This window comes from Corapipo altera, unplaced genomic scaffold, assembly GCF_003945725.1.
Source record: "Corapipo altera isolate COAL_440 unplaced genomic scaffold, ASM394572v1 61411, whole genome shotgun sequence".
NCBI classification, from domain to species: Eukaryota; Metazoa; Chordata; class Aves; order Passeriformes; family Pipridae; genus Corapipo; species Corapipo altera.
This window is the reverse complement of record NW_020884875.1, coordinates 29,789,542-29,813,181: the sequence shown is the minus strand read 5'-3', so window position 1 is coordinate 29,813,181 and position 23,640 is coordinate 29,789,542. Positions and strand designations below refer to the sequence as shown.

General features: G+C 39.5%; 1 protein-coding gene across 1 annotated transcript in view; it reads left to right on the top strand.

The window, feature by feature from the left end:
- Positions 1-23,640, top strand: part of HAPLN1 (hyaluronan and proteoglycan link protein 1) — a 55,854-nt gene that overhangs the window by 18,145 nt on the left and 14,069 nt on the right. Inside the window, exons 2-3 of the mRNA XM_027634971.1 lie at positions 10,363-10,488; positions 21,149-21,520. Coding sequence (XP_027490772.1) covers positions 10,389-10,488; positions 21,149-21,520 — 472 coding nt within the window. The 5' untranslated portion in view covers positions 10,363-10,388. The remainder of the gene's footprint in view (positions 1-10,362; positions 10,489-21,148; positions 21,521-23,640) is intronic.

Below are 23,640 nucleotides of genomic sequence, written 5' to 3'. Positions count from 1 at the left end.
TTACTGGGAGCATTTTGGTAGCTGTATGTGGATCAATAGAAAGCCCCATCCAATTGTATTGGATCATATCATTAATAGCAGGAACCAGGAGAGTCTGCGCCTGTCATAACAGCGAAGGAAAAAATTCTGCTTGAGATAAGAATCGATTAACCCACTTACATTAAGGCTTTTGCCAAAAATTAGGTATCAAGAACAAAAAGAAAGGGATCCCCTGTGTCATAATCTAGTCCTCTCCTATCCACGTTCCACTTCACCCCAGGTAGTTTTTCAGAGAGCAAACAAGTTATGATTTAAAACTAGCTGTTTTCCTTCCTCCATGCTAAAATGTGATTTAAAACTTGCTATGTTTTTTTCCGTCATACTAAAATGTCTTCATGGAGGCTGTGACATTTTTCTACAGTCTGAACTTATTTACAGCCCCACTAGTTCTGTTCCCAAATCTTAGCTGAAATGTTCTTTTCCTCCTCTGGCATTTACTCTGATGTATTTATAGAGAGCAACCATATTCCTCCTCAGCTGTATTTTACCAGACTAACCAAGACAAGCTCTTTTGGTCTGTTTTTGTAAAATGGGTTTTTGTTTTCTCTGTCCCAACAAACCCTTGCCTGGATGTGTCATATTCTGAGCTACTCCCTTCTGATCCCAGGGGACCAGGGATGTGGGCAGAATGCCTGAAGATGTTGCCAGTGACATGGAGTGGGAAAAGAGATTGACAAGGTGATGGAGATATACAGTAGTCAACCCAGCTCTTCGTTGCACCCTGGCAGCCCTGTTGCCAAAATTTCCATTTTCTGTTGCAGTCTTTCTGGAGACCATCAACCCAACCATCCACTTATTTCATGATTCCCTTCCTTGAACTCATCTGGTGATGCTCTGAGGTATAAATTTTGAGGTTTAGCACAACTGTGCCATCCACATTTTTTAAAAGTCTTTGTCTCTTTTTATAATAGTCTCTTCCTTCTCTATCCTAAATAATAATTTCCCATTTTGCCTCTTCCTCTTGAATCCAATAAATGTCTTTTTCTGGTTCTGTTGCTGTTAGATTCCTTAGTTCAAAGTGCAGCACTGCAATCAGTGTAAGTCAATATCTGCAACTGGTAGATATGCAGTCTGGACCTTTGAATGCAATTTTTGGCACCTTTTTACATCTGACTGATCAAGGGTGTCATGCAAGTCTCTGTTATCATTACTGCAAACCAGAAAACAATATTTTATTTGCTTTTAATAAATGATCGAGTGCATTTTTGAACTCAAAACAAAAAGTGGTTTTCAGACAATAGTTTGAATTTGTTGTATTCTCACTATTGTTGGTTGTTTTGAAAATCAAAACCAAATCAAACAATCATCATCATCATCATCATCATGGCTAGGCTTCGCAAACAAAGATTTGGGAAGGCTTTATCCACATTTGTTACAGGCTCGTTGGTGACTTATGAGGCCAATATGTGACAGACATGTCCGATCGCAAAAAGCACAGCAGAAAGACTCCTTAGATGGTGCATTCTGCAAGGCACAGTTCTTCCTGTGTTGCCTTTTCCCCTCGAGAGTGATCCTGCGTGTGTTCTCAAAGGCATCCGCAGCGTTATAGATGGTGTGTCTCCAGGCCTCCTGATTTGAGGCCAGAGTAGACCAGTTATGGTGATCAATATGGCCAAGGCTGAGATGTTGTTTCAGGGAGTCCTTGAATCTTTTCTTCGGGGCTCCTCTCTTGCGGCAGCCAGTGGCAAGTTCACCATAAAGCAAGATCTTAGGGAGGCGGTGGTCCTTCATCCTGGAGACGTGCCCTGCCCATCGCAGCTGTGTTCTCATCAGTATGGTCTCTACACTTGTGACTGCTGCTTGCTCAAGAACAGATGTATTGGTCACATAATCTGACCAGTGGATGTTTAAGATTGTACGGAGGCAGCATTGATGGAAGCGTTCTGGGAGACGCAGGTGGTGGCGGTAGATGACCCATGATTCGGAACCATACGGGAGAGTAGACAGCACTATGGCTCTGTAAACACTGATCTTGGTACTTTTCTTCAAGTGTTTATTTTGCCAAACTCTTCTATGGAGTTTTCTGAAGGCACTATATGCCTTAGCTAACCTGTTGTCTATCTCCCCGTCAATCTTACCATCTGAGGAGATGAGGCTACCTAGGTAATTAAACGGCTGGACTGATTTGAGCTCTGATTGGCCAATGGTGATGTGGGGATGATGGGGGACTTCCTGAGGTGCAGGCTGATGGAGGACCTCTGTTTTCTTTCCAGCCCAAAGAGCTCAGCAGCATCTGCAAAGCAGGATGTTAAACACTGCAGAGCTGCTTCTGTGTGGGTGACAAGGACAGCGTCATCAGCGTAAAGCAGCTCCCGAACAAGATGGTTTAGGGTCTTGGTGTGGGCCTTCAAACGCCTTAGATTAAATAGGCTTCCATCAGTATGATATCGAATGTAGATACCGTCCTGATCATCGAGGTCTGCTGTGGCCCTTTGGAGCATCATGCTAAAAAAGATTGTGAATAAGGTAGGAGCGAGAACGCAGCCTTGTTTCACACCATTCTTAATTAAAAAGGGCTCAGAAAGTGTGTTGCCATACCTGACTTGGCCGTGCTGATCCTCATGAAGTGAGATGATCATTTTAAGGAACTTGGGGGGACAACCTAAACGTTCCAAAATCTGCCGTAGACCTTTTCTGCTCACAGTATCAAAAGCCTTGGTGAGGTCAACAAAGGTTACATAAAGAAAGCCTTGGTGAGGTCAACAAAGGTTACATAAAGAAATCAAGCAAAAAGGGTATGCATAAGACTGAAGTGACATTGTTTAGTTTCATTAAAGTTTGAAAGGGTTGCCTGTATTTAGAAAGATTTTTTTTTTTTACAAATGCACACAATCTTAAAAAAGTTCATGTGTTCTCAATAGAATTCAACTAATGAGATGTTAACTAAACAATGGTATGACTCATCTGTTTTTCCAGTGTTCTTAGGCTTAAGATACTGCAATGAAAAGATATTTAAGAGAAATGGGAGGAAATGTGGTACAAGTAGATATCTGCATGTTTATCTGTGTGTATAGATGTGGACAGCCATCACAGGGAGCTTCAGAATATGAAAATGTGTGCTGTTTTTTAGTGATGGCCTTACGAAGAAGTCCCCTTCTGATCTAGACACTGACATATCTCATTACAGCAGTGTGGCAACTCCTTTCAATTGTAAATATATTCATTTCCACAGTACCCTTTGAGCAACAGAAAATACAGTCATGATGTCACTGACAGTGAGCTTAGAAATAGAAAACCAACCCTTTCCACCACTTCCACATTCCCTTCAAGGTCCTACACAAGGGGTAGAGGGGGCAGAGTTGAACCCATGTCCCACAAAGTCTGAACTCACAGCATGACCTCTAGACCTTCCCCTTCTTTAGAATAACTGATCTCAGTAGCAAGTATGTTTTGGCATTGATTGCAGATAAATTCAGTTAAAGTATTGCAGAAAGAATTGTGCTTTTACAAGTGATCTCCATATGGCTTTGATCTGGCTACACCTGCAGCCAATTCTTTGTGACGAAATATCCAAAGAAAACTTATGTATCATTGCAGTAGGATGCAGATGTTTGATGAAAACAGTGCTGTTGTAAAATTAAAGTGTTTACCTTCTTAGAGACAATGATTCAACAGAGAGTTGCACTGGCAACGTGGAACAGCAATTTAAAAATATGCAGAACATTATATCTCTGCTATTATTTCTTGAGGGAACTGAGTAGCTTGTTAAAACTCATTCTCAATGAGATTAAAAGGGCAATTCTCAGACGACAAAAAAAAAAAAAGAGGGAGGACAGGACCAGGTTCTCATGGCTGGCTGGGCAAGGAGTCCTGTTTTATGCTTTGCGCCAGGATCCATGACAAAAATGTTATACTTCCAGTAATTCCTTACAGCAGGCTGGCACCAGCTCTCACTCAGAAAGGCTAGCAGTGCATCTGTTCTCTCCCGGAGTGGCATCCTTAAAGGATATGAAAGCACTGTTAATGTTTTTAATTTTAATTTTTATATTGCTGGTACAGTCCGCTTAGCTGGTAAAAAGGAATGAGAAATCCATCAAATTTGATGTGGGACAGTCAGAATGGAGATATTGCACCTCCCCCTGATAAAACAAATCTCATCTGACCCATTCCATAGCTCATATTGTTATCATTTCATGGACTGTTTCCTAGCATTACCATTCCTATAACTTTAAAAATATTTCCTGAGTAAAACGTCTAAAGACTAAATTTTAAGGGGCAATTAGATAATTTGGTTTGAATGACTTATCAAAAAGCTTGAATAAGTTTAAAAACCAGCTGCCTACAGTGACATGGAATTTCTACACTGAGTATCAGTAGGTGATTTTCCTAACTTCTCTTGAATTCATTCTTTTTTTACCATATTTGCAGAAAAGAAACTTTTCTTTGTCCCTATAGGAAGGGTTGTGTTTGAGGCTGATTTTGTTTTTCATGTGCAATAACAGATTTTCTGCCGAGTTTGTGCACGTACTTGATAGAAATTGGAGGAGACTTAGATTGTGTAGATGCATCTTTTAGGTATGCTTCAAAACATCATATTTTAAGTGGCTGAGAGCATGGAAGGTCTCTTGGGGGAGACATGACTTGAGTTGTAGGAAGGATGAGCAACCATTCACCACAGAGAATTATGAAATAAGTTTTCTAGGTAAAAAACCTGTTTCTTGTCATCCTTGACGCTGCATCTGATAGAGTTTAGAGGCAACAAATGTAGTACTGTTTTGGTGCTTAGTAACAGAAATGTCGTAGAGCCTCTCTGCCCAAATGTCCCAGCCTGAATTAATTAAATGTGAAAATGATCCTAATTAAATAAATGTCAAAAAGCCAACTCACTTGGGTTGGCTTTGGGTAAATTCTTTGCTTTTTCTCTGTACACAAAAACCTCAAAAATTCTGTCTGACTGATTTAAAATGGTGCTTAGATTGGACTAAACATTCAGTTAAGAGCATGAAATCTAGCACTACAAGTTTAGATACAGAAGGTAGTTCAAATTCTCAAAAACAGGAAAAAGAAGAAGAAGAAGATACAGTAAGCAAGTTAAAAAAACAGATTTTAAGAATCTGCCCAATTATATAAGCTATATGAGATTTATTTTTTCAATTATCTAAAGAAGACAGGCATCCAGCTTTCGTTTACCTTTGGTAGAGTGACAGAACACTAGAAATTTAAAATGTTTGTGTCCCTGTAGAAATCCAAGGATCACAAAAACAATGGGTAGAACTGGAAGCATCAATAAGGGTGAAAGTTAAAGCAGAAAAAAACCCTGGTAGAACTTTCCCAAAGTGGGTGGTCTTGCAGAAATTATGCAGGGCATTGGGAAATATAACTCTCACCAAGAAAGCATCTTGAAGAAGAGGTTTAGGTGATAGAAATGGACCCAGAAAGCAGCAAAGGCCTGATGAAAAGCCAGTTTTGTAAATATGACCAAAAGGCAAGAAAAACAAAAGAGGGAGATCAAGTTATATAGTTCATTATTTAAAAAAAAAAAAAAATCAAAACCAAACAAGTAAATAAACAAAACTCCAACAAAACTAAGAAAGAAAACTACTCCAAGAACTGAGTAGTCAGTAGTCCATCAGGGAGTCCTTACAGCACATTTTCTGTACTCCTGTTTGTATCCAACCTAGAGTACCAAATTTTCTACTCTTTAGTCCTAAAGCCAGACCACATGACCTTGGCTATACCCTATGAATAAAGTCAAAAGTACTGTTACCCCCCTGCATCTGGAATAAATTTCATATCTAATGCAAGGTAGACACTTCAAAAACCATAAAGACATTTTCTTTCTCTCTACAAGCAATTTATCAGCACTGAGCTGTTCTGCCCTGGGTTAGAGAACTACTCTGACAACCTGCTCTCCAGACAGCAGCTATCTGGACTTTGGATGGCCTCAAGTCTCACACAGCCTCACAAATTTCCAAATTACCTTAACTAATGAAGTGTCATGGGAGGAGCCTTTGGAAAGCCAGCTATAAGTAATTCTAATAGAGAATGCAAACATGATCATTCTCATGCTACCAGATGTTCTTTCTTCTTGCTGTAGCATCAGCAAAATTTCCTATGTGGGAACCCTTCAGCTTACGGACCAGCCTGCTAGATCTGTCTTGCCTTAATTCCATCAGGCTGGGAGACTCTTTCACCAAGAAAAACTTGTTTTCCTAGCAAAATGAGTGAAAAACAGAACCCAGAGTAGATGGTGTAAGGGCAATTGTGACAAGAAGTGTATTTTCTTTTGATTTTGTGAACTGAGGTCTCAAGTCTGTAGCTGGAACTGAGTATTTTACTTTTGTCTTTGGAGAATGGAAGATCTTTGAAGGAGAAAGGAGTAGTTACTCAAAGACAAAAATTATTAGACAAAAGGTATCCTGGGTCAGTTAAACACACACCTACCTTCCAATGACCACATTGGTTAGATATAAACTGACCTTAACAATAGCTTGGACTCCTAGTGAAAAGTAAATGTTTCACTTACAGACACAATAACTTAAGTGTCCACTATCTGTAGCCAAATTCCATTCTTATGGTTTGACTCAGCTGCCTCAAAACCCAGGTGTTTATTCTTTTCTCTAAAGTATGATCTTTAAGAGACTTGGGACAGACCAGAAATCTGTTTGATCAGCTAGATTGAAGTATTTTTCTCCAACTTCCCAACTTTAGAAAAGGCTTTTTAAGAGAGTGAGTACTGCCTAGACTGGTCCTCCTCCCATTGTTATCTACCATCAGTGTCTAAAGGTGAGAGACCCTTCATTACTGCAGCTGTCTCCATCTCCCTGAAAGTACACGTATTTTATTTCATTAGTATTAATTTCTCTCTGCTTAATGCCAGTTCTCAGACGGATCAGAGCTCCACAGAGAGTGGGCCTGAAAAGGCTTATATTATACAGTAGGTTTGTGCATGGATGTGAATAGCCCAAAGATTTGAGGGCTGTTTCAACCTCAAATTATCAAAAGTGATTTTACTGATTCTGTTGCTTGGTTTAGATATCATTTTGCTCCCTGCCTTTGCTGGCTTTATGAGTTAGATAAAATCCATTCTGTGACAGTGTCAGTAGCTGGAACATAGGAGGTGATGATTGTACCACCATATCCTCTTATGCCATTGTGAATTCAGGCAGTGAAAAATCCTTTCTTCTCAGGGGAACAAGCATCACATATATTAATATATTAGTATGTGATATAAGACAAAATTAATTTGTGTAAACAAAGGCATTCCACAACAAAGGCTATTAACTACTACCAGAGAGAGAATTATGAGTTAGGTGGACATTGTCTTCACACAGTGCATTCTCTCATATTCTGTAGCCAGAGTGCAGTTGCAGGAGTAAATAAGAAATATTTTATTAAGAACGGACATTGGTATGTAATGCTATTTTTCAGTATTCTGCCTTTCAGAGAAATGCCTGTCCTTATGCAGTTGAATTACCTCATGGCATTCTGTTAATTTTTGGAACGTTATGTTAAATAATATTTAACATAAACACAAACATTGGTGTTTTACAACCTTTTAGTTTTGCCAGTAGTAGATGAATTATGACTGGGTAAGTGTGACAAAATGGTAGTTAATGTCGAAATTTCAAATTGTGTCCGAGAATGGAGAGTTCTTGAGAATTTAAACACTGAAGGTACAGTGACCTTGAACACTTCCCTGAGCCTTGAAGTCTCCCTTTAAAAAGCACTTCTCAACTTCTATGTGTCCCTGTCCACAGAGACAGGAGATTCATAAACTGCAGTAATTGAAACTAGTGCGAATTTCTTGAGTATGACTAATCATTACCATTTCTTACAAAAAAAAAAAAAAAATCACTTACTTCCAGCCAAGATTTTATTAATTTTAATATGGAAACATCCACACCTATCATGTCTCCCCTGAGGTCTTCCCAGACTGCTGCAGAAATGGAGCTTTGGATAGAACTGAGGATGTGAATTCCTCTGGCTAATTGCTTTTTGGATAACCCACAAAACACCAGGGGTCAGATTCTTGGCCTAGTAAAGTGTCTCTGGCTTGATGCCATGGCTCCCATTGTGGGGAATCCCAGGAGAAAAGTGGTACAAGGTTGTAACTCACATCAGATACACATATTTTCTCAGCTGCTGTTGCACTTGGCATAATCTGTGCCTATTAACAAATCTAAAGCACCACCATCTTGGGTATATTGCTCCAGAAAAACCACAGAATCAAATGTGTCAGTCTGTAACCGTAAAGTTGATTTTGTCCATGTCTGTGGCATGAATTGTATAAAACTGTCCAGCTGCATCTGGGATATTTGAGGAAAAGGAAAAACAGATCTTCAAGTCATCACTGACCTGCCTCTCATTCTGCCTGTGTGATGCTGTCACATAAACTCTGTAGAGTAACAGGGTATTTGCTTGAAGGTACAGGTAAATATCACTGAAAGGTATATCCTGCTGCCCTCAGTGCATCACACTCAACCTGAAACTATTTGTTCTGACAATCACCCCGTTAATGAGCAGTTAAAGCTCTCCCAGGGCAGTTCTGCAGAGCCCCTGTGGGCTTTGCTCCTACTGGCTGGGCCCAGGAGAGAAAGAATTAAGATAGGTAAATTAGATAGATATTAATCAACAGCCAAAAAACATAGACCTCAAACCCAAAGCATTTTTCACTCTTGGAGGAAATACATGTGTGGCTGGTATGGGGTTTGTGAGTGACAGAGCAGTGTGTCTTTACCCCAGCATGTTCTGCCCTCCCAAGCAGCCAGGCCAGCAGTCCCCTAGTGCAGGAGGAACACCCAACTGCCTTTGTGCGACCCTTCAGACAGCCCAGGCTCGTTCTGGTGTGCTCTAGAGGGAGCCACATATGTCCTTGCTTTCCAGAATGGAGGTCACCATGCTCTCAAGCTTTCCAGGAAAGAGGGAGTGGCCTTAAGTTACTGAGCGTGGACTACCTGGAAAACAGTGTGCAGGCAGCACTTGTGCTGCCTCTAGACACTCCACAGAAAGGATTAAGGGATGCTGAATTGGCTTTGATCTCCCTCTCAAACTGGTTTTGAAGAAATGGAAGGGCAGGCAAGTAACAGGCATGTTCTGATATGAAAAAAATGGCAATGACATTTCTGCATTTCAGTCTGTAGTAAGGGTTGGTTCATATCACAGTATTTGGATCTAGGCTTGAAACAATTCACTGCTTGTATCTGTCTGGGGACAGGGACTGTTTGTGAAGCTCACACCTTGAACCCGGTTTTGGCTGAGTACCCTGCGAATTTTATGTGTTTCTAAATCTGATAGAGAAAAGGGGGGGGGGGGGGAAATTATCTCTGCATTAGAAAGTATGTTAATAATGCTGCCATTATCTGATGATTGGGGGGAAAAAACCCCTAGTCTCTTGAAAGGCAAACTTGGGAAATAGCTCTCTTTTATTTCAAGAAATAAGAGTAATGAAACGTATAGCTATAAAACACGCAGCAGTCCAAACCCTCTACATAAAACCAATCTCTTGTATTTTATGCCTCCTTTTCTATATCAGGTCTTCATTTGCCTAATTACTTCTCAGAGGCTGGCAGAGATTTTCCCTGCAGCGCTGAGCTCTGCTGACTGCAGAGACCCTACCTGGCACGCTAAGTTCATGCGTCAGCATTCTAGGTAGAAATGAATGAGAAATCAATCAGGGCAACTGCAGTGGCAGCATATACAACACTAACCTAATCCAACTTCGCGCATGGTTTCAAACATTTCATTGTGTAATTTAGACATCTTTTAACATGGTAAATGGATCTGAAATAAAATGGGTCTTTCTAGTCAGCCTAATAAATGTTTTGTCATCTTTACTACTTAGCTCAAGCAACCTTGCCACCCTGACAGATAAGTTAAATTGCAGCCTTGATTGAAATGCCAAATCCTACAAGAAGGTTGTTTTAATCTTGAAAGTCTATCACCAGCAAATTGCATCATGCAGTGGATATAGATACAGTGATACAGCTTTGATTGTTTTAATTGTATGTTCAGACCAGGTCTAGAGTAGGTCTGGAAAAGCAAAAGTACACCAGAACCTGTTTTGCAACACAGATACTGCTCAGGTATGGTCTTGCAAGGAGTTTGATTTAGGAATATTTGTCTGTGCGCTCTCATTTTTTCATGCTGTATTTCTGCACAGGCAGAGTTAAATATGGATTGCCAGTTTCATTTGATTAAAGTCCACAATAAAAAGTCTAACCTTCACACCCAAAAAATTAGCAAATGTTCTAACCTTCTTAGCTGAGTGGGTTAAATACGTTACGAACCCTCATAAGATCACTGCTCTAACAAGTTGTGCAGTGCAACACTGTAAAGGTTTCCAAAAATTCACAAGCCTCCCCTTATGTGATGCCCTTACAGTGAAGAAGATTCTTTTGCCTTTAAAGATGAAGAATCTACTTTTTCTGGTGCTGATTTCTGTCTGCTGGGCTGAACCTCATCCTGACAAGTCCAGTCTGGAGCATGAAAGAGTTGTTCACATTCAAGGTAAGGAAACACATGAGAAAATACCAGTATCTTCATGTTGTTGAGGGAGACAGAATAATATGCTTAATGATTCATAATTTATTAATTTTTTATGCTACCACACTGTTTTTTAAGTGTTATTATTGCTGATGACCAAACCTTTTCTTTTCTGGTTCTGTTGCATTATTTTTACTTCTAAGGAAAGTAACAAAAATGAAAATTGCACTGTTTGATAGCACTTAGTCAAAACCTTGCAAATATTAGTGAGTAATGTACAGCATGATTTAAGACAGGCAAAAAGCATGCATCCTAAAGTAACAAGCAACTGCAGTGGGTTGAAATACTTCAGTTTATTGTGAAGTAGATTTGATTTTAAGAGATCTGCCATACATAGTTCTTTGCAGTACAGAAATTTATTACTGCGTATTATTTAAAAAGGCTCAGCACATTTGGGATCATATTTTCACAATTTAAACCAGAAAAAAAAAAAAGAAACTTACCCCGATAGAAATGCGCCTTTCCTCATACCTTTAATTCACACTAAATATTATCCTGGCCTCCTGCACAATCCTGTTTGGTTCATGTTTGAATCCCAGAGCTTATAGCTGTGGCAGGATTTGAGTCTGCAGCAAAATGCAGCTGTTTTTTAAAGTCCCAGCTTCAGTCATTGAGGGTCATCCTCTATAAGAAAAAATAGGGGGGTTATTCTGTTAGGACAGGCAGAATGAATAGGATTTTCCTGCTTTCACTCCTGTGTTTCTTGGGGCTGGTTTAAATAAATTCTGCAAAATTAAGAAGCACAGAATTATTGTTCCCCCCACTCCCTCTCTCTTCAAAATTTGATTCTTTCTCTCAACAGCTGGCAAATTTTGTTATTCGAGTGTTTGTGGAAATATGAATTACCAAGGTCGAGCAGGTTACTGGGGAAGGCTGAGCATTTAAAAGTTCACAGGAGAGTCATAGAAGTTAAAGCTACCCTGCACTTATTAAAACAAGCACTGGGATTGTCAAGGTCAAACAAGGAATAAAAAGGAGCTGCCTTCCCTCTGAGTAAACTCTCAGGATGAAGGTCAAATGAATGTGTTAAATCAAAATGAAGACATACAACTGTTGTGAGATGATGAACATTTGATCCCCAGGGCAAATTTCAAATTAGACATCAATCTCTAATAAACATACATTTTGCCTTTCCTTTGTATAATGCAGCTTCTCTTCTCTGAGCTTTATCGCTTTTGGAGGGTTAACTTAGTGGACTAGTCACTAGTTCAGTGTAATTCACAAGTCATACATTCACTTATCAGCAACTCTTCAGCATGTGCAAGTGCCAAATAGTTCAAAACTGACAGAAGTTTCAAGATGGACCTTTCTCCCGGTCCAGGGAAACTCACCTGTACCTCAAGAGTTTCTTCTTACAAGGAAAGCCAGATAAAGCCTTAAATCTGGGCTCTACCATAAGCTTTGTACATCTTCGAGTTCAGGCTCTGAAATACACAGACCACAAATCAGAGAGAATAAATCTACTTGAGACTTGCCATTTTCACATGTAATTTTTGTTATTCCTCTCTGCATTATGGAATTCCATCAGGGTTGGGATTCCTCCCTCCCCAAAGCTCCATAAACACAATATTCTACACCTGGAAATGGGCTGGAGATCAGGGAACACTGTGGAACATGTGTTGTAGCTTCATATAAAAGGTATTTTTTTATCACATTAACAAGTCTGGCATCCCTCTCCTCATCTGAAATCCAAGAGATGTGTAGCTAGTCTCCTCCTGGATTGCATGCCTGGGAATACCTTGGAATTACAAAAGGTGTGGGTGAATGTTGTGTAGTTAATTCTTAGATAGAAATGAAAGAGATTTCCAGAGGCAGTGAAGGAAACCCTCTTATATTCCCCATTCTTTACCTCATGTAATCTCCTGCAGGCTAAGTTTAATTTCATAAAAAAGGTTGATTCAGATCTCCTGACTGCACCCTGCTTTCCTGGTATGAAAAATACTATCCTAATTCTCCGTGTTTATTGTATGGCCTTATGCTTCCCCTACTGTTGTTCTTTAGCTTCAAATAACACTTTGTCTTCTTTGATGTTCACTTTAAAATATTAATAACACCATATCCTCACAGCTATCATTTGAGTATACTTTTTCAAATTCTTCTCTAAGTGTATAACCTCCAGATTACAATTATAATTTGATATTGTAACCTGAAAATGTTAGCAGTTCATCTCTACACTGGTTCTTATTCAAATTCCTATTCCTTGGGTGCACCCAGCCAGGATTTTATTCCAAATAAAATCTTGGCTGCCTGTAGTATTTTTGTTTTCCACATAACAATGCATTGTTCTTCAGACCTTGGATCAAATTTGCATTCTTCCCACCTGCACTGCAATGCTGGTTAGTAATCTCTTGTGATAAACAGTATTTAGCAGTCAATGTCCCTCACTGTCACTTGCAACTAACAAGTAGAAGCTTTATATCAACAAGTCTTCATACTGGGGCTTAAAAATCTAGACTATACATTTAGTGTTAAATGTTATCATACTTTTTTCACCCTTCTTTCTTCGGACTTTCTAAATATCCACTCCCTTCCCTTCAGTGTTGTTTAATTTGCTATGTGAAAATTTAATTAATTCAATAGTCACGATTATTTTTTAAGGTAAAATTAGTGGAAATATTAAAGACTCAGATATTATACAGGAGACAGTCCACTGGCCTTTTTCATGTATTGTCCATTATCACCCTGAGCTACAGGCAATTGATATATTACATTTCCCTGGACTTATACATTTATTTTTATTATATAGCTGATATCAAACTAGTCTGACACCCCTTGGTAAGTATCTACTGCGTTTTATCCCTCTTTCTAGTACTTTGTGTCTGTTCTTCAACAATTTCCCTTCAAAGATTGTTCTAAGGCCCTGTATGCTGTTAAGGTTGGTCTAATCAGATTGTTAATGGTTGAATTACTTTTCTTACATGTATTTGTTATTTTACTGCCATGTAGAAATATATGGTACTGTCTTAAAGTGACAGATGAGGTCATACCTCTACCACCAGGTCTACTTACCCTAATCTGCTGCCCCTCCATTACTGTTAAAAACTCCTTCCATCTCTCTCAAACTTAGCATTTGTGAGTCAGAACAAACTCTTTCATAGACTGTATTGTTTTGCCTCCCAGCTTTTCACAATATTCCTTTCAGCTCATTTCCTCTTGCCCAATTGCTTTGTTTCTATCTTCTTCTTCTTTGGTTTTATTCCAATACTGAGAACAAAGTTTATAAAAATATCTTAAGGTGCATTTTATCTCACCTGTGACTTTATTTTCCTTGCTGAAACCAGTGGTGGATTTCATGGTTTTGGTCAGGCTGCTCTGTTATCCCAGGCTGCCTGACCATATCCCCTTCCTTTGGTAGTTTGTCTGCATAAAAAAATCATTCTAGTTTCACTTTTTTAGATAAAAAAGTGAGAGTAATGAATTTAAAGAAGATGTGTTGTCCCTCTCACCCCAGAAAAACTCTGTGTGCCTTAGAGGGATGCCAGTTCCACTCTTCAGAAAAAGTCATAATTATAAATGAAGAAATCGTTCGGTGAATGAAAAAATGGGATTAAAGTATCCCCTAGCTACTTAAACGCCCACAACAAGAAAACACTCTCTAAGCATATCAGTGCAATTAGAGACTCATATTTTCTTTTGAAGACAAGATTTTTGAAGACAAGATTTTTGAAGAACTCTATGACCTTTGAGAGAGGACAACTCTTCCCAGTGCTCACTTTGTGTATCTCCCTAAACTATTCATGGTGCCACTTGCTGACCAATTACCCAAAGAGGCAGAATACCCTTCACAGATAAGAGCATTCCTTCTGTGTGTAGCTGCTCTGCAACATAAGCAAAGTTGACCAAGACATTGCACTAATTGCTAAGTTAATTACCTGAGGTGAGCCAGAGCCTAGAAATTACTCCAGTTTTTTCAGGTTTTAGAAATACAACAAGAAAGGGCGGCAACGAGAACACAAAGTTTGGTTTGAGAAGGATCACCATTTAAAATTTTAGCTTTTCTCTGGATATGAGACATTTGTATTATGCAGCATTTCTTTACCTTTGAGATACAAGAATGCATCCCTTTGCCTATCAAGACCTCTGCAAACACCAAAAAAATGTGCCCACGTGGAATGGATGGAAAACTTTCTAATACTGCCGTATTGAAACAAACAATCCCAAAACACACACATACACACACAAACAAAAAGGTAAATCAATTAATCAATAAAAAAGGAAAAATAATTGATCAACTTGTTCTGCATTATAATGAGCCCACTTCCCTTTTTACAAAACAGATCAGCACCAACAGAGAGAAGGAAGCTTCATAGACTTTCTAGACTAGCCAAAAAAAAAAAAAAAGATAAGATATTAAATGCACTATTGAAATGACCTCTTACACTAATTCTTGTCTTCCCAAGTTTTATGCTTTTCCACTTTCCTTTAGGCTTCCTTCCTTTGGCCCAGATTTCTGCATTTTTCCTTTTTTCAATTATTTTATCTGTCACTTATTTCCATTTTCTTGGCTTTATCTTTTCCACTTAAAATTTCTTCGTAGTTTTGTTGCCATTCAGGACAGTTTAGGTAACACCATGATCCATTGTGCTTTCTCTTCTTGTAACTGAGCTGCTCCTTTGACATCCACACATCATGTTTTACTCTGCCGATTGTGGTCTGTTGCACCAGCAGGTGACAGAAATGACAGTAAAGAGCAGCCTCACCTCCTATTTTCATAGCGCTTTTATTAAAGGCATTCAGGATTGCATGTTCAGGATCAGACCTTAGGCAATAAGTATCAGGATATTTGGGTTGTAAAATATTATTACGGCAGCAAAACTGTTTACATGAAGCATAAATTTAAATTATTAATTTACCTTTATTTGTTATATATATAATTTAAAGTTAATTAAAGAACTGGAAAAGCTCCTCAGCGTTTATGCGTAATATTTTGGTTTTGTCTGTCTTAGTGCCACCCCTGAAGATTTACTCCTGTTCAGAGATATTATCATGATTTCTGTTCTGTTCTGCTCTATGAGCCCTGATCTTCACGAAATTTATCTATACTAAAGCAAAATATACTTAAATTTTATTAGAGGCAATAATTTAGAGGAGCTGAAGTTTGTTATTTCCCTGATGGGTTTATGTGCTCTTAGGTCTCCCAGAAACATAAACTTGAGTTAATATGGCCTCTTTAACAGCTCCCCCCAACTTGTTACTCAAACTGAGTAGGTGGAATCTGTTAAAAAATGTTTTATCTCAATCTTGTAATGTCTTTGTTATAAAGACAGATTTCTTCTCCACCATTTATAAAACAACTATTTTTAGCTGTACTATTATTTGGAAACTGAAGTTTTTAACTAAGATTTATCTAATATCTCTCTTACCAATTAAACTTAAAAGGAATGTGTAGGGAGTATTCTGTCCTGTCAGATTAGAGGTAAGAATATGGGATTTGGAGCCTGGTTTGTTTTTTTTTTTTCTCATGGTACAATCAAAATGACATTAATCCTTGAGCCAAAAAAACCCAACTTTTACTAGTTTTACAGATGATATACAAAAGTTCTTACTTTTTTTTTTCCCAAAAACAACAGTAAAAAGTTAGTTAGTTAAAACACAGATAGAAAAAATGTGTGAGAAATATGTGGAAAAAAGTGTGTATAATTCTTCCTCATGTTCTTCCCTCAGGATTCTCTGAATAATAGATCCATATACAACAATATCAATAATGAGCTTTCTGTAGATATTCTAGCCAGTGGGAATTATTGTTATCACATAATTTATGGCAGTTACATAAGCATGATAGGATCACAAGATGCCAGTGCTATGGGAAGAGTGAGGATATTTTAGCATGAGAGTTATGCTCAAGACCCTGGTAACACCACAGGAAAGCAAGAAACAACTCTGTGTTTATTTAAAGTAGAATGGCAAACAATATTATCAACCTAAGGGCTTGCTAACAGTGGGAACCTTTAGGCAATACATTATCTGACAAAACACATCTATGATGTGACCTTATGATTTTTTTCCCTGTAAAAATGCGTGTCTTGTTCTCTACTACCACTTTTTAAGTTGTTCCGTTAAAATGTGGGAATAATCAAGTTTCGTAGCCAGGTCAGCATAAGCCTGTGGACATTACTGGTGGATAAAGTGAATAAGGTTATTTTCCAAGGGTTGTGGTGTGACCCATTCCCTCTGCCCCACACTGTGTTCTTGGCCTTACAAACCTGGATCACTATTCTTCTTGAGTACAGAAGCCAGTTAAGAGGGAAAAATTAAAAAGGAAAAAAGAAGAAAACCGCACAGCAAAGAAAAACCCAAAACCAAACCAAAACCAACCCACTAAAACAATAACAAAAAAGCCTGGCATAACCCAAAAGTCACTACTGAAAAGACAAAAAAAAATATCTTAAAATGTGTCCAGCACTAAAATTTGGAACTAAACCAATAACCCAAGGAAATAGAAAGGGAGAGGATAGAATGGATGGACAGTTTGCTGCTGCAGTGCCTCATTACTTAAGGCTGTAAGATACCCTTTCACCTACAGTATATACCTGTTTGATTTGGCACCACTGAGTTACAGCAAAGGAAGTTTTAAGTACATTTTCATCTGTGGGACACAGTTTTTTCCTGGGAAAGCAGCTCCCAGAGTTACGTGTTATCCTGCGCAGCTGGACATCTTCTACAAGGACAAGCTCTCGTTTAGCTGGCTTGGCTGTATCTGCATTATGCTGCCTTTGTCATCCATCTAATTGCACCACAAGAATTAACTAAAGGCCACAGCCTTTAGTTTCCACAGGAGTGGAAAAAATACAGCAAATTAGTCACCGGTGGTGCCTAGTCCTGTTTTAACAGCTTAGTTATTACCTGTCTTACAATGCAAAATATGCCTGGAAGGGCGAAAGCCCCACCTGGGAAACATTTCTCATCCTGCTTCTGCCCTTGGAGCTGAGACCAGAGCCAATCACCAGGCTGTTGCCACCTCTGGTTCCCAAGAGAAGGAGCAGCTGGAAGTTTCATAGGACCGTTTGTCCACCCTCTGAGGCTCTGAAGTGGCCAACCCAGTGATCTGCCTTGTCTCCAGCAAGGATCCAAACCATCCTGTTGCAGACAGCTCCTCTTAAAGAGGTTAAAACCTCTTTAATTTGGGGTTTTCAGAGCTTACAGTTGTTTGGCCATTTACCTTATAAATTCTCTGATGCTACTTCTAGGGAAAAAGAACTGTTATCTTCCTCAAGTGACATGCTAGACTCTGTGACAACACTCACGTGTCCCATGCCTTTCCTTCTTGTTGTCTTTGTTTAGATATTCCTGACATTTAGAAGCAAAGATAATTTTATTCAGGAGGCAGAGACTTGTCAGAAACACCATGAGGAAATCAGTCAGGGAGCTACTCTGACAACCCTTCAAAAAAGTGTTAACTCCATCTTCCATGACCAGATCACAACAAATCAGTTCTCATTGTATTAAGGATCCCAGGAAGTAGGAGTCATTACTCATTTGAGCTGACTTTCACAGCAGTAAGCCAGAGAGCTGCATCCAGAGTGCTAAACATATTGTAAATTAAAATATTCTGGTTTGCTCTGTTTTTGGTTTGTTGTGATTTGATGTTTTGTTTTTTTTTAATTCATCAACTCCAGGAAAAGCGAGACCATTCTTTTTACCACGCCCCCAAAAATGTGCAGTTAGGTCAATTTGGCCCTGCTTCTGACTGGCTACTGGACAATAAAGACCTCTTGGCCTCTTGCCAAACCCCAGTCATCTCATTTTTAATCCTGAATCCCTGCTGTCTGCGTATCCTCTAGCCCAAACAGAAACTATGCATCATTCCCCAGTCTGATATTTTCTTTGCCTCGAAAGCCAGAGATTCTTCCTCACCTCCTACATCTGGGAGCAGCAGCAATATAATTTTCTGCCAGAAGGGCACATCATCTCATTTTGTGTAAAAAAGAACTGGCTTTTAGAACACTCGAGGGTGTGGGCATATTTCAAGCGTTGCATCTCCCTTGGAGTCTCCAGGGACTTGAGAGATGATCTGCAACGAGAAAAACCAGGTTTTTCTCTTCTTTCCCAGGTTGTCATCAGGTAATGGCTGCTGCAAAGGGCCAGAAGAGCTGGGAAGCAGCCAGGAGGGGGAAACACCACCCCATTAGTATGCTGACGCTGGTATCAGAGATGACAGTGCTCTAGGCAGATCTCCATGCCTTGCTGGCAGAGGAGAGCTGTTGTTAGAAAGACAGAGCATTAGCAGCCTGAGTCAGACTCTCCCTCCTGCTAATATGTATTAACTTGACCATTCCAGTATGAAAGACCCAACATAGTTGAGCTCTTATTCAGATTTCTCAGTAATAAGCACCCCAAAGCATAACATTTCTCCTCCCAAGGTGTACAGGAGTCTGTGGAATGTCTTTGTCCCCAAGAAAACAGGAAAATTCACAGAAAATCTGTGCTGGCTGTCTTCACTTTCCTCCTTCTCCTCCTCCTGTGGAAACTTGGTAACACTTTCCATGGTGCCTTGCCTCACCTCTCTCCTTGAATGCTTTCCTTTGAAAGGGGAAAGATGGGTTACTGGAGCAGTCCTAAGCCTCTAGGAAGAAAGGCAGTGGGAAAGAACACCAGTTATACGTGGCTGCAGGGGATCTGCTCTGCAGCAATGATATTTCGCTAGGCAAGGAAGGCCACTCGTCCTGGTAAAACACCTTTAGTGCTCCAGCTTGTTCATTCTTGAGGAAGCTGGGCCTTGTCCCACACAGGCAATAGAAATGCTCCTGACACAGCACCTCTTGACAAGAGCTATACCTTTGGCATACCTGCTTTTCCTTAAGCAGGTGCACATTTGGACACAGAAAGATTGTCTTTGCAATTATCACTCCTGAATGTGTTTGTATAACCATAAAATACTGCATTACCCTGGTGTCCCCTCTACTACTTGGTGTAGTTAGTGTGGACAGGGAGTGAAATCCATCTGAGGCTGCAATTTAGGTGAATATATTATTCAGCTGCAGACCTGTCAACAAGGCTCAGAAGCCTGGGACTGTCTGGAGATACTTATGAGCTACAGATCTGAACATCTCCCTTTACCCCCTGCAGCTGTGGACACACCAGAGACTCCTGCAGTGCTGTGGGCAGACAACTGACAGGGTGGGATACTCATCACCTAAACTTTGTCTGTCAGCCCATCTCCATCCTAGTCCTTCCCTCCTTCAGTCATCCACGTGTCCCTGGCGGATGATATTTTTTATACATTTCTGTGGTTTTGTCTGGCCAATCCATATTCATGCCCAGGGATGCCAGCAGAAAATTGCTGCTGGCCTTCACAGGATCATCCTCTCAGCAGCCTCTGCTTCTGGGAGCTTATCCCAAATGGTTTTTCCTGAATTTAGAGAGAGCCAGACTGAACGTCAGAGCCGGGAATCACATTTCTAAGCAGTTATAGTTACTTGCTGAACACACATGGGGGATTGCAAAGTCTTTCTTCACAACCTGTTAACGCAGACTGTTTCCCCAGTGAGTGGGTGGTTTCAGTCAATGTCTCAGTGGTCGAGGGCAGCAACACCAACAGAATCACTGAGCTTGCTGAATCAGTTTTGCAAACTTTGCATGAGTTGAAAGGCAAGAGTTACCAAAAGTTCCCACTTTTGGACACATCTGCTGACTACCACATGAAATCTGCATTTCCCAGAGTTTTCCCTGTAAAAACCCCAGAGACTCAGGATTGGAAGGGAGCACCTGCTCCAGCTGACTGTCATAAGTATAATAATTTCACAGAGCAACATTGCTGTAGTGACCCAGTAGGGAGAAGAAAAGCAGGAAGTCTGGGATGAGGAGAAGAGCCAGACAGTTAAATACAGGTTTGAGTGAAAAGTGAGATCAAAATATCAGAGATAAAATAGTGATGAGTAGGAAGGAGATCAGAAAAAACAGATGAGGAAAAACCAAGTTGAGATGATGAAGAAAGTGGGCAACAGAGGATCAGATTTTACATCTGAAGATAAACTGAACTTCCTTACTCTGGTCAGAAGAGGAACTCATGCTCAAAAGTTAGAATAAAATACAAATAGAAAATGTCTAAAATATTTATTTAAGAATTATGCTGACACTTTTCATCAATATAGATAGTGTTGTTTGGTACTGTGATGGTTTTTCTGATTTGTGAGTGGGATTCACTGCATCCTAGACTGTGAGGAGGTTTATATGCTGTTGCCTGAATAAGCTGAGTCCATGGAGAAAAATTAAATAATGAAAATAAATATACAGCATTGAGACACAGCTCTTGAACAACACACAGGAAAACATGGAAAGTTTGTGTGGAGCCTTTTATGGATGATGACATTCATCTATCAGCTATACAACTCTGTAAATATATTTACACAACTCCATCTTCATGACTGTGAGGTGTATAGGATGGCCTCTGCCTGTGTGGGGTGGGCACAGATATATTTGCAGCTAAGTAAATAATTATTTACAACTAGTTTACCCACACTCCTACTGCAAAGGTAGAAAATTACTCCAGACCTAATGACCCTGCAGACCTAATATATAACATAGCTGATGATTGTTATGGCATTGATCACAGCCATTTTGTAAAAGGAAAACTAATGCTTGGGGGGGGATGTTTTCCCTTGTTCTTCTCCTTGAATCCCAGCAGAAAATGGACCCCGTCTACTTGTGGTAGCAGAACAAGCCAAAATCTTCTCTCATCGGGGTGGCAATATCACACTGCCATGTAAATTCTACCATGAACACACATCAACAGCTGGCTCAGAAGCCCACAAAATCCGGGTCAAGTGGACCAAACTCACCTATGATTACCTCAAGGAACTGGATGTTTTTGTGGCCATGGGGCACCACAGGAAGAGCTACGGGAGCTACCACGGGAGAGTGTTCCTGAGGGAGAGCAGTGAGAATGATGCCTCTCTTGTAATCACAAACATAATGCTGGAGGACTACGGGAGGTACAAGTGTGAGGTGATTGAGGGACTGGAGGATGACACGGCAGTGGTGACTCTGAATCTGGAAGGTAGGTACCACCTGAGTTATACCCTACGTCAGATTTATGCTGTGTTAAATACCTGATTTATTATGTTTTTTTTCTGCTTGTACTGCTGATATTGTATTATCAGTGATAACAGCAAGTTGAGGAGCAGAATTCATTATGCTCTGGGGAATCTTGGCCTGACAGCCCATGACAACAATCATAAATTAGAAGTACATTAGAGCTGCTCTAACTTATGCAAGTCTACAGCATATTCAGCTTCCAGTGAGACTTTTTGTAAGAGGAGCCAAAAAAGAATGAGCAAACATAGTGTGAAGAACTCCATGTGTTTTTAATTTTCTCCTGTCATTTTGTAGAAATCACTGGATCTTTTTACCTAGGCAAAATTACATTAAATTTTCCCCTAATGGCAATTTTACAAAACTTCAGGACATTTTAAATTATCAAGCAAATACAAATCTTTCTTGCAAAGATGAAAAAGTAGTTATCCAGAGACAATGGTTTTGGCTTTTTCCATCCTTGCACTGATGCAAAATAGATCTGTATTGTCTGTCAAGACAACTCCTACTTGTAGTCTCTAGGCATTTCCCTCAGCAATATTCTTGAAAACAGTAGAGCACAAATCATTTGAAAAATCAGGGAAATAGGTTCAAAGAGGACCAAAAATTCAACTTGCCTTCCTTCTTGTGAAATTCAGATAAGTGTTATGAGTTTCAATGTATATAAATGACCTTTTTTTTCCCCAAAGCACTGCACTGAACACAGGAGTAAACTACAAGTTTCATGAAGACACATCACTTATACTTACCTTGCCAGAGGGATCCTTATAGAAAAGGAAAGGAGAGCTTGGTACAAATGCTAGTGCACACACAAGAAATCTGTATCTGAAAGGCAATATTTGATTGATTCTAGAATAAGAAAGAAATGAGGAATCTTTTCTTTACTGCATAGAGTAAGGCCAGTGAAAAAAAAGGGAGACTTTCTACCCTTTTTACTGGTGGTGTTTTGTAATACAGCACCAACCCATTGGATACAAGGTCAGGGTCCCTCCTCCGAAATAAGAAATTCATAAGGATAGGAGGAATGATATTTCTTCAGCCAAGTATGTCCCAATCTACACTCAAAGGAAAATTTATGTATTTTAACTAGTGTCCGGCTAACACAAGATTTAAAAGATTTTTGTCAAAAAAATTTTTGGGAAAGACATACGACTGTTCCTTTCTGACGTTATGGAGTGATGTTTCTTACACTGACAGGAACATCTCCTTTGCAAAACCTCATGGTAAAACTTAACCTTTCAAGTGAGAAAAGAGCAGGGAGAGTGTCAGTCCTGCTTATGTCAACTAAATCCAGTGATTCTGGGTCTATAGTACACTGCAGTTTCCTAATAAAATGGTGAGTATTAAAATGTACTAATGTTACAATGGATATATATATAACTGATGGAATATATCCCTCTGTTTGCATGGCATTGTGCTTATTTTTTTAACTCATCTGCACCTTTACATAGTACTGGCATCAAATACATTAATTTAATGTATTTGAGCAAATTTGAACAAAAATTAAAATATATATCATCCCATTCCAACATTCTATGTCTGCTGTAAATGATTAGGTTAATCTCACAGTGGAAGAATTTACATCAATAGCCTGATGTCCTGAGGTGGTGGCCTTAAGGATGTTAATTGACAGCAACACAATGCCATTTACATACGGGAATGCCCACTAGCAGTTCAGAGCAGCTGATGACTCCCATGTGAGGTCCCTGTACAAGCAGCACAGCTTTGGCTTGGTGGAAGCATGTTCATGTATCAATATGAGGATTGTTGACCTCTACCTCAATGGACCTTTTTTCTTCTCCCACTGTTTTGGTGCTTTATTCTTAGTAGACTTGAAGGCCTTCTGGGATTGTCATTAAATTAACTGTACATAATAGCTAGGTACATTTAGCTTTGAAAAAATGTTGGAATTGGATCCAATCTGTGTTTGTTACATTTTTGTTGTATGTTTTCTTCACTGTTATTTAATGCAGAATACAGAATTTCCTCCTCCCCCCCACTTCTGAGGCAGTGCTGCCTACCAGCAAAACCTCAGAACTAGAATTCACTGCAGTTTTACACAACCAGTATCTTTAAGAACAATTC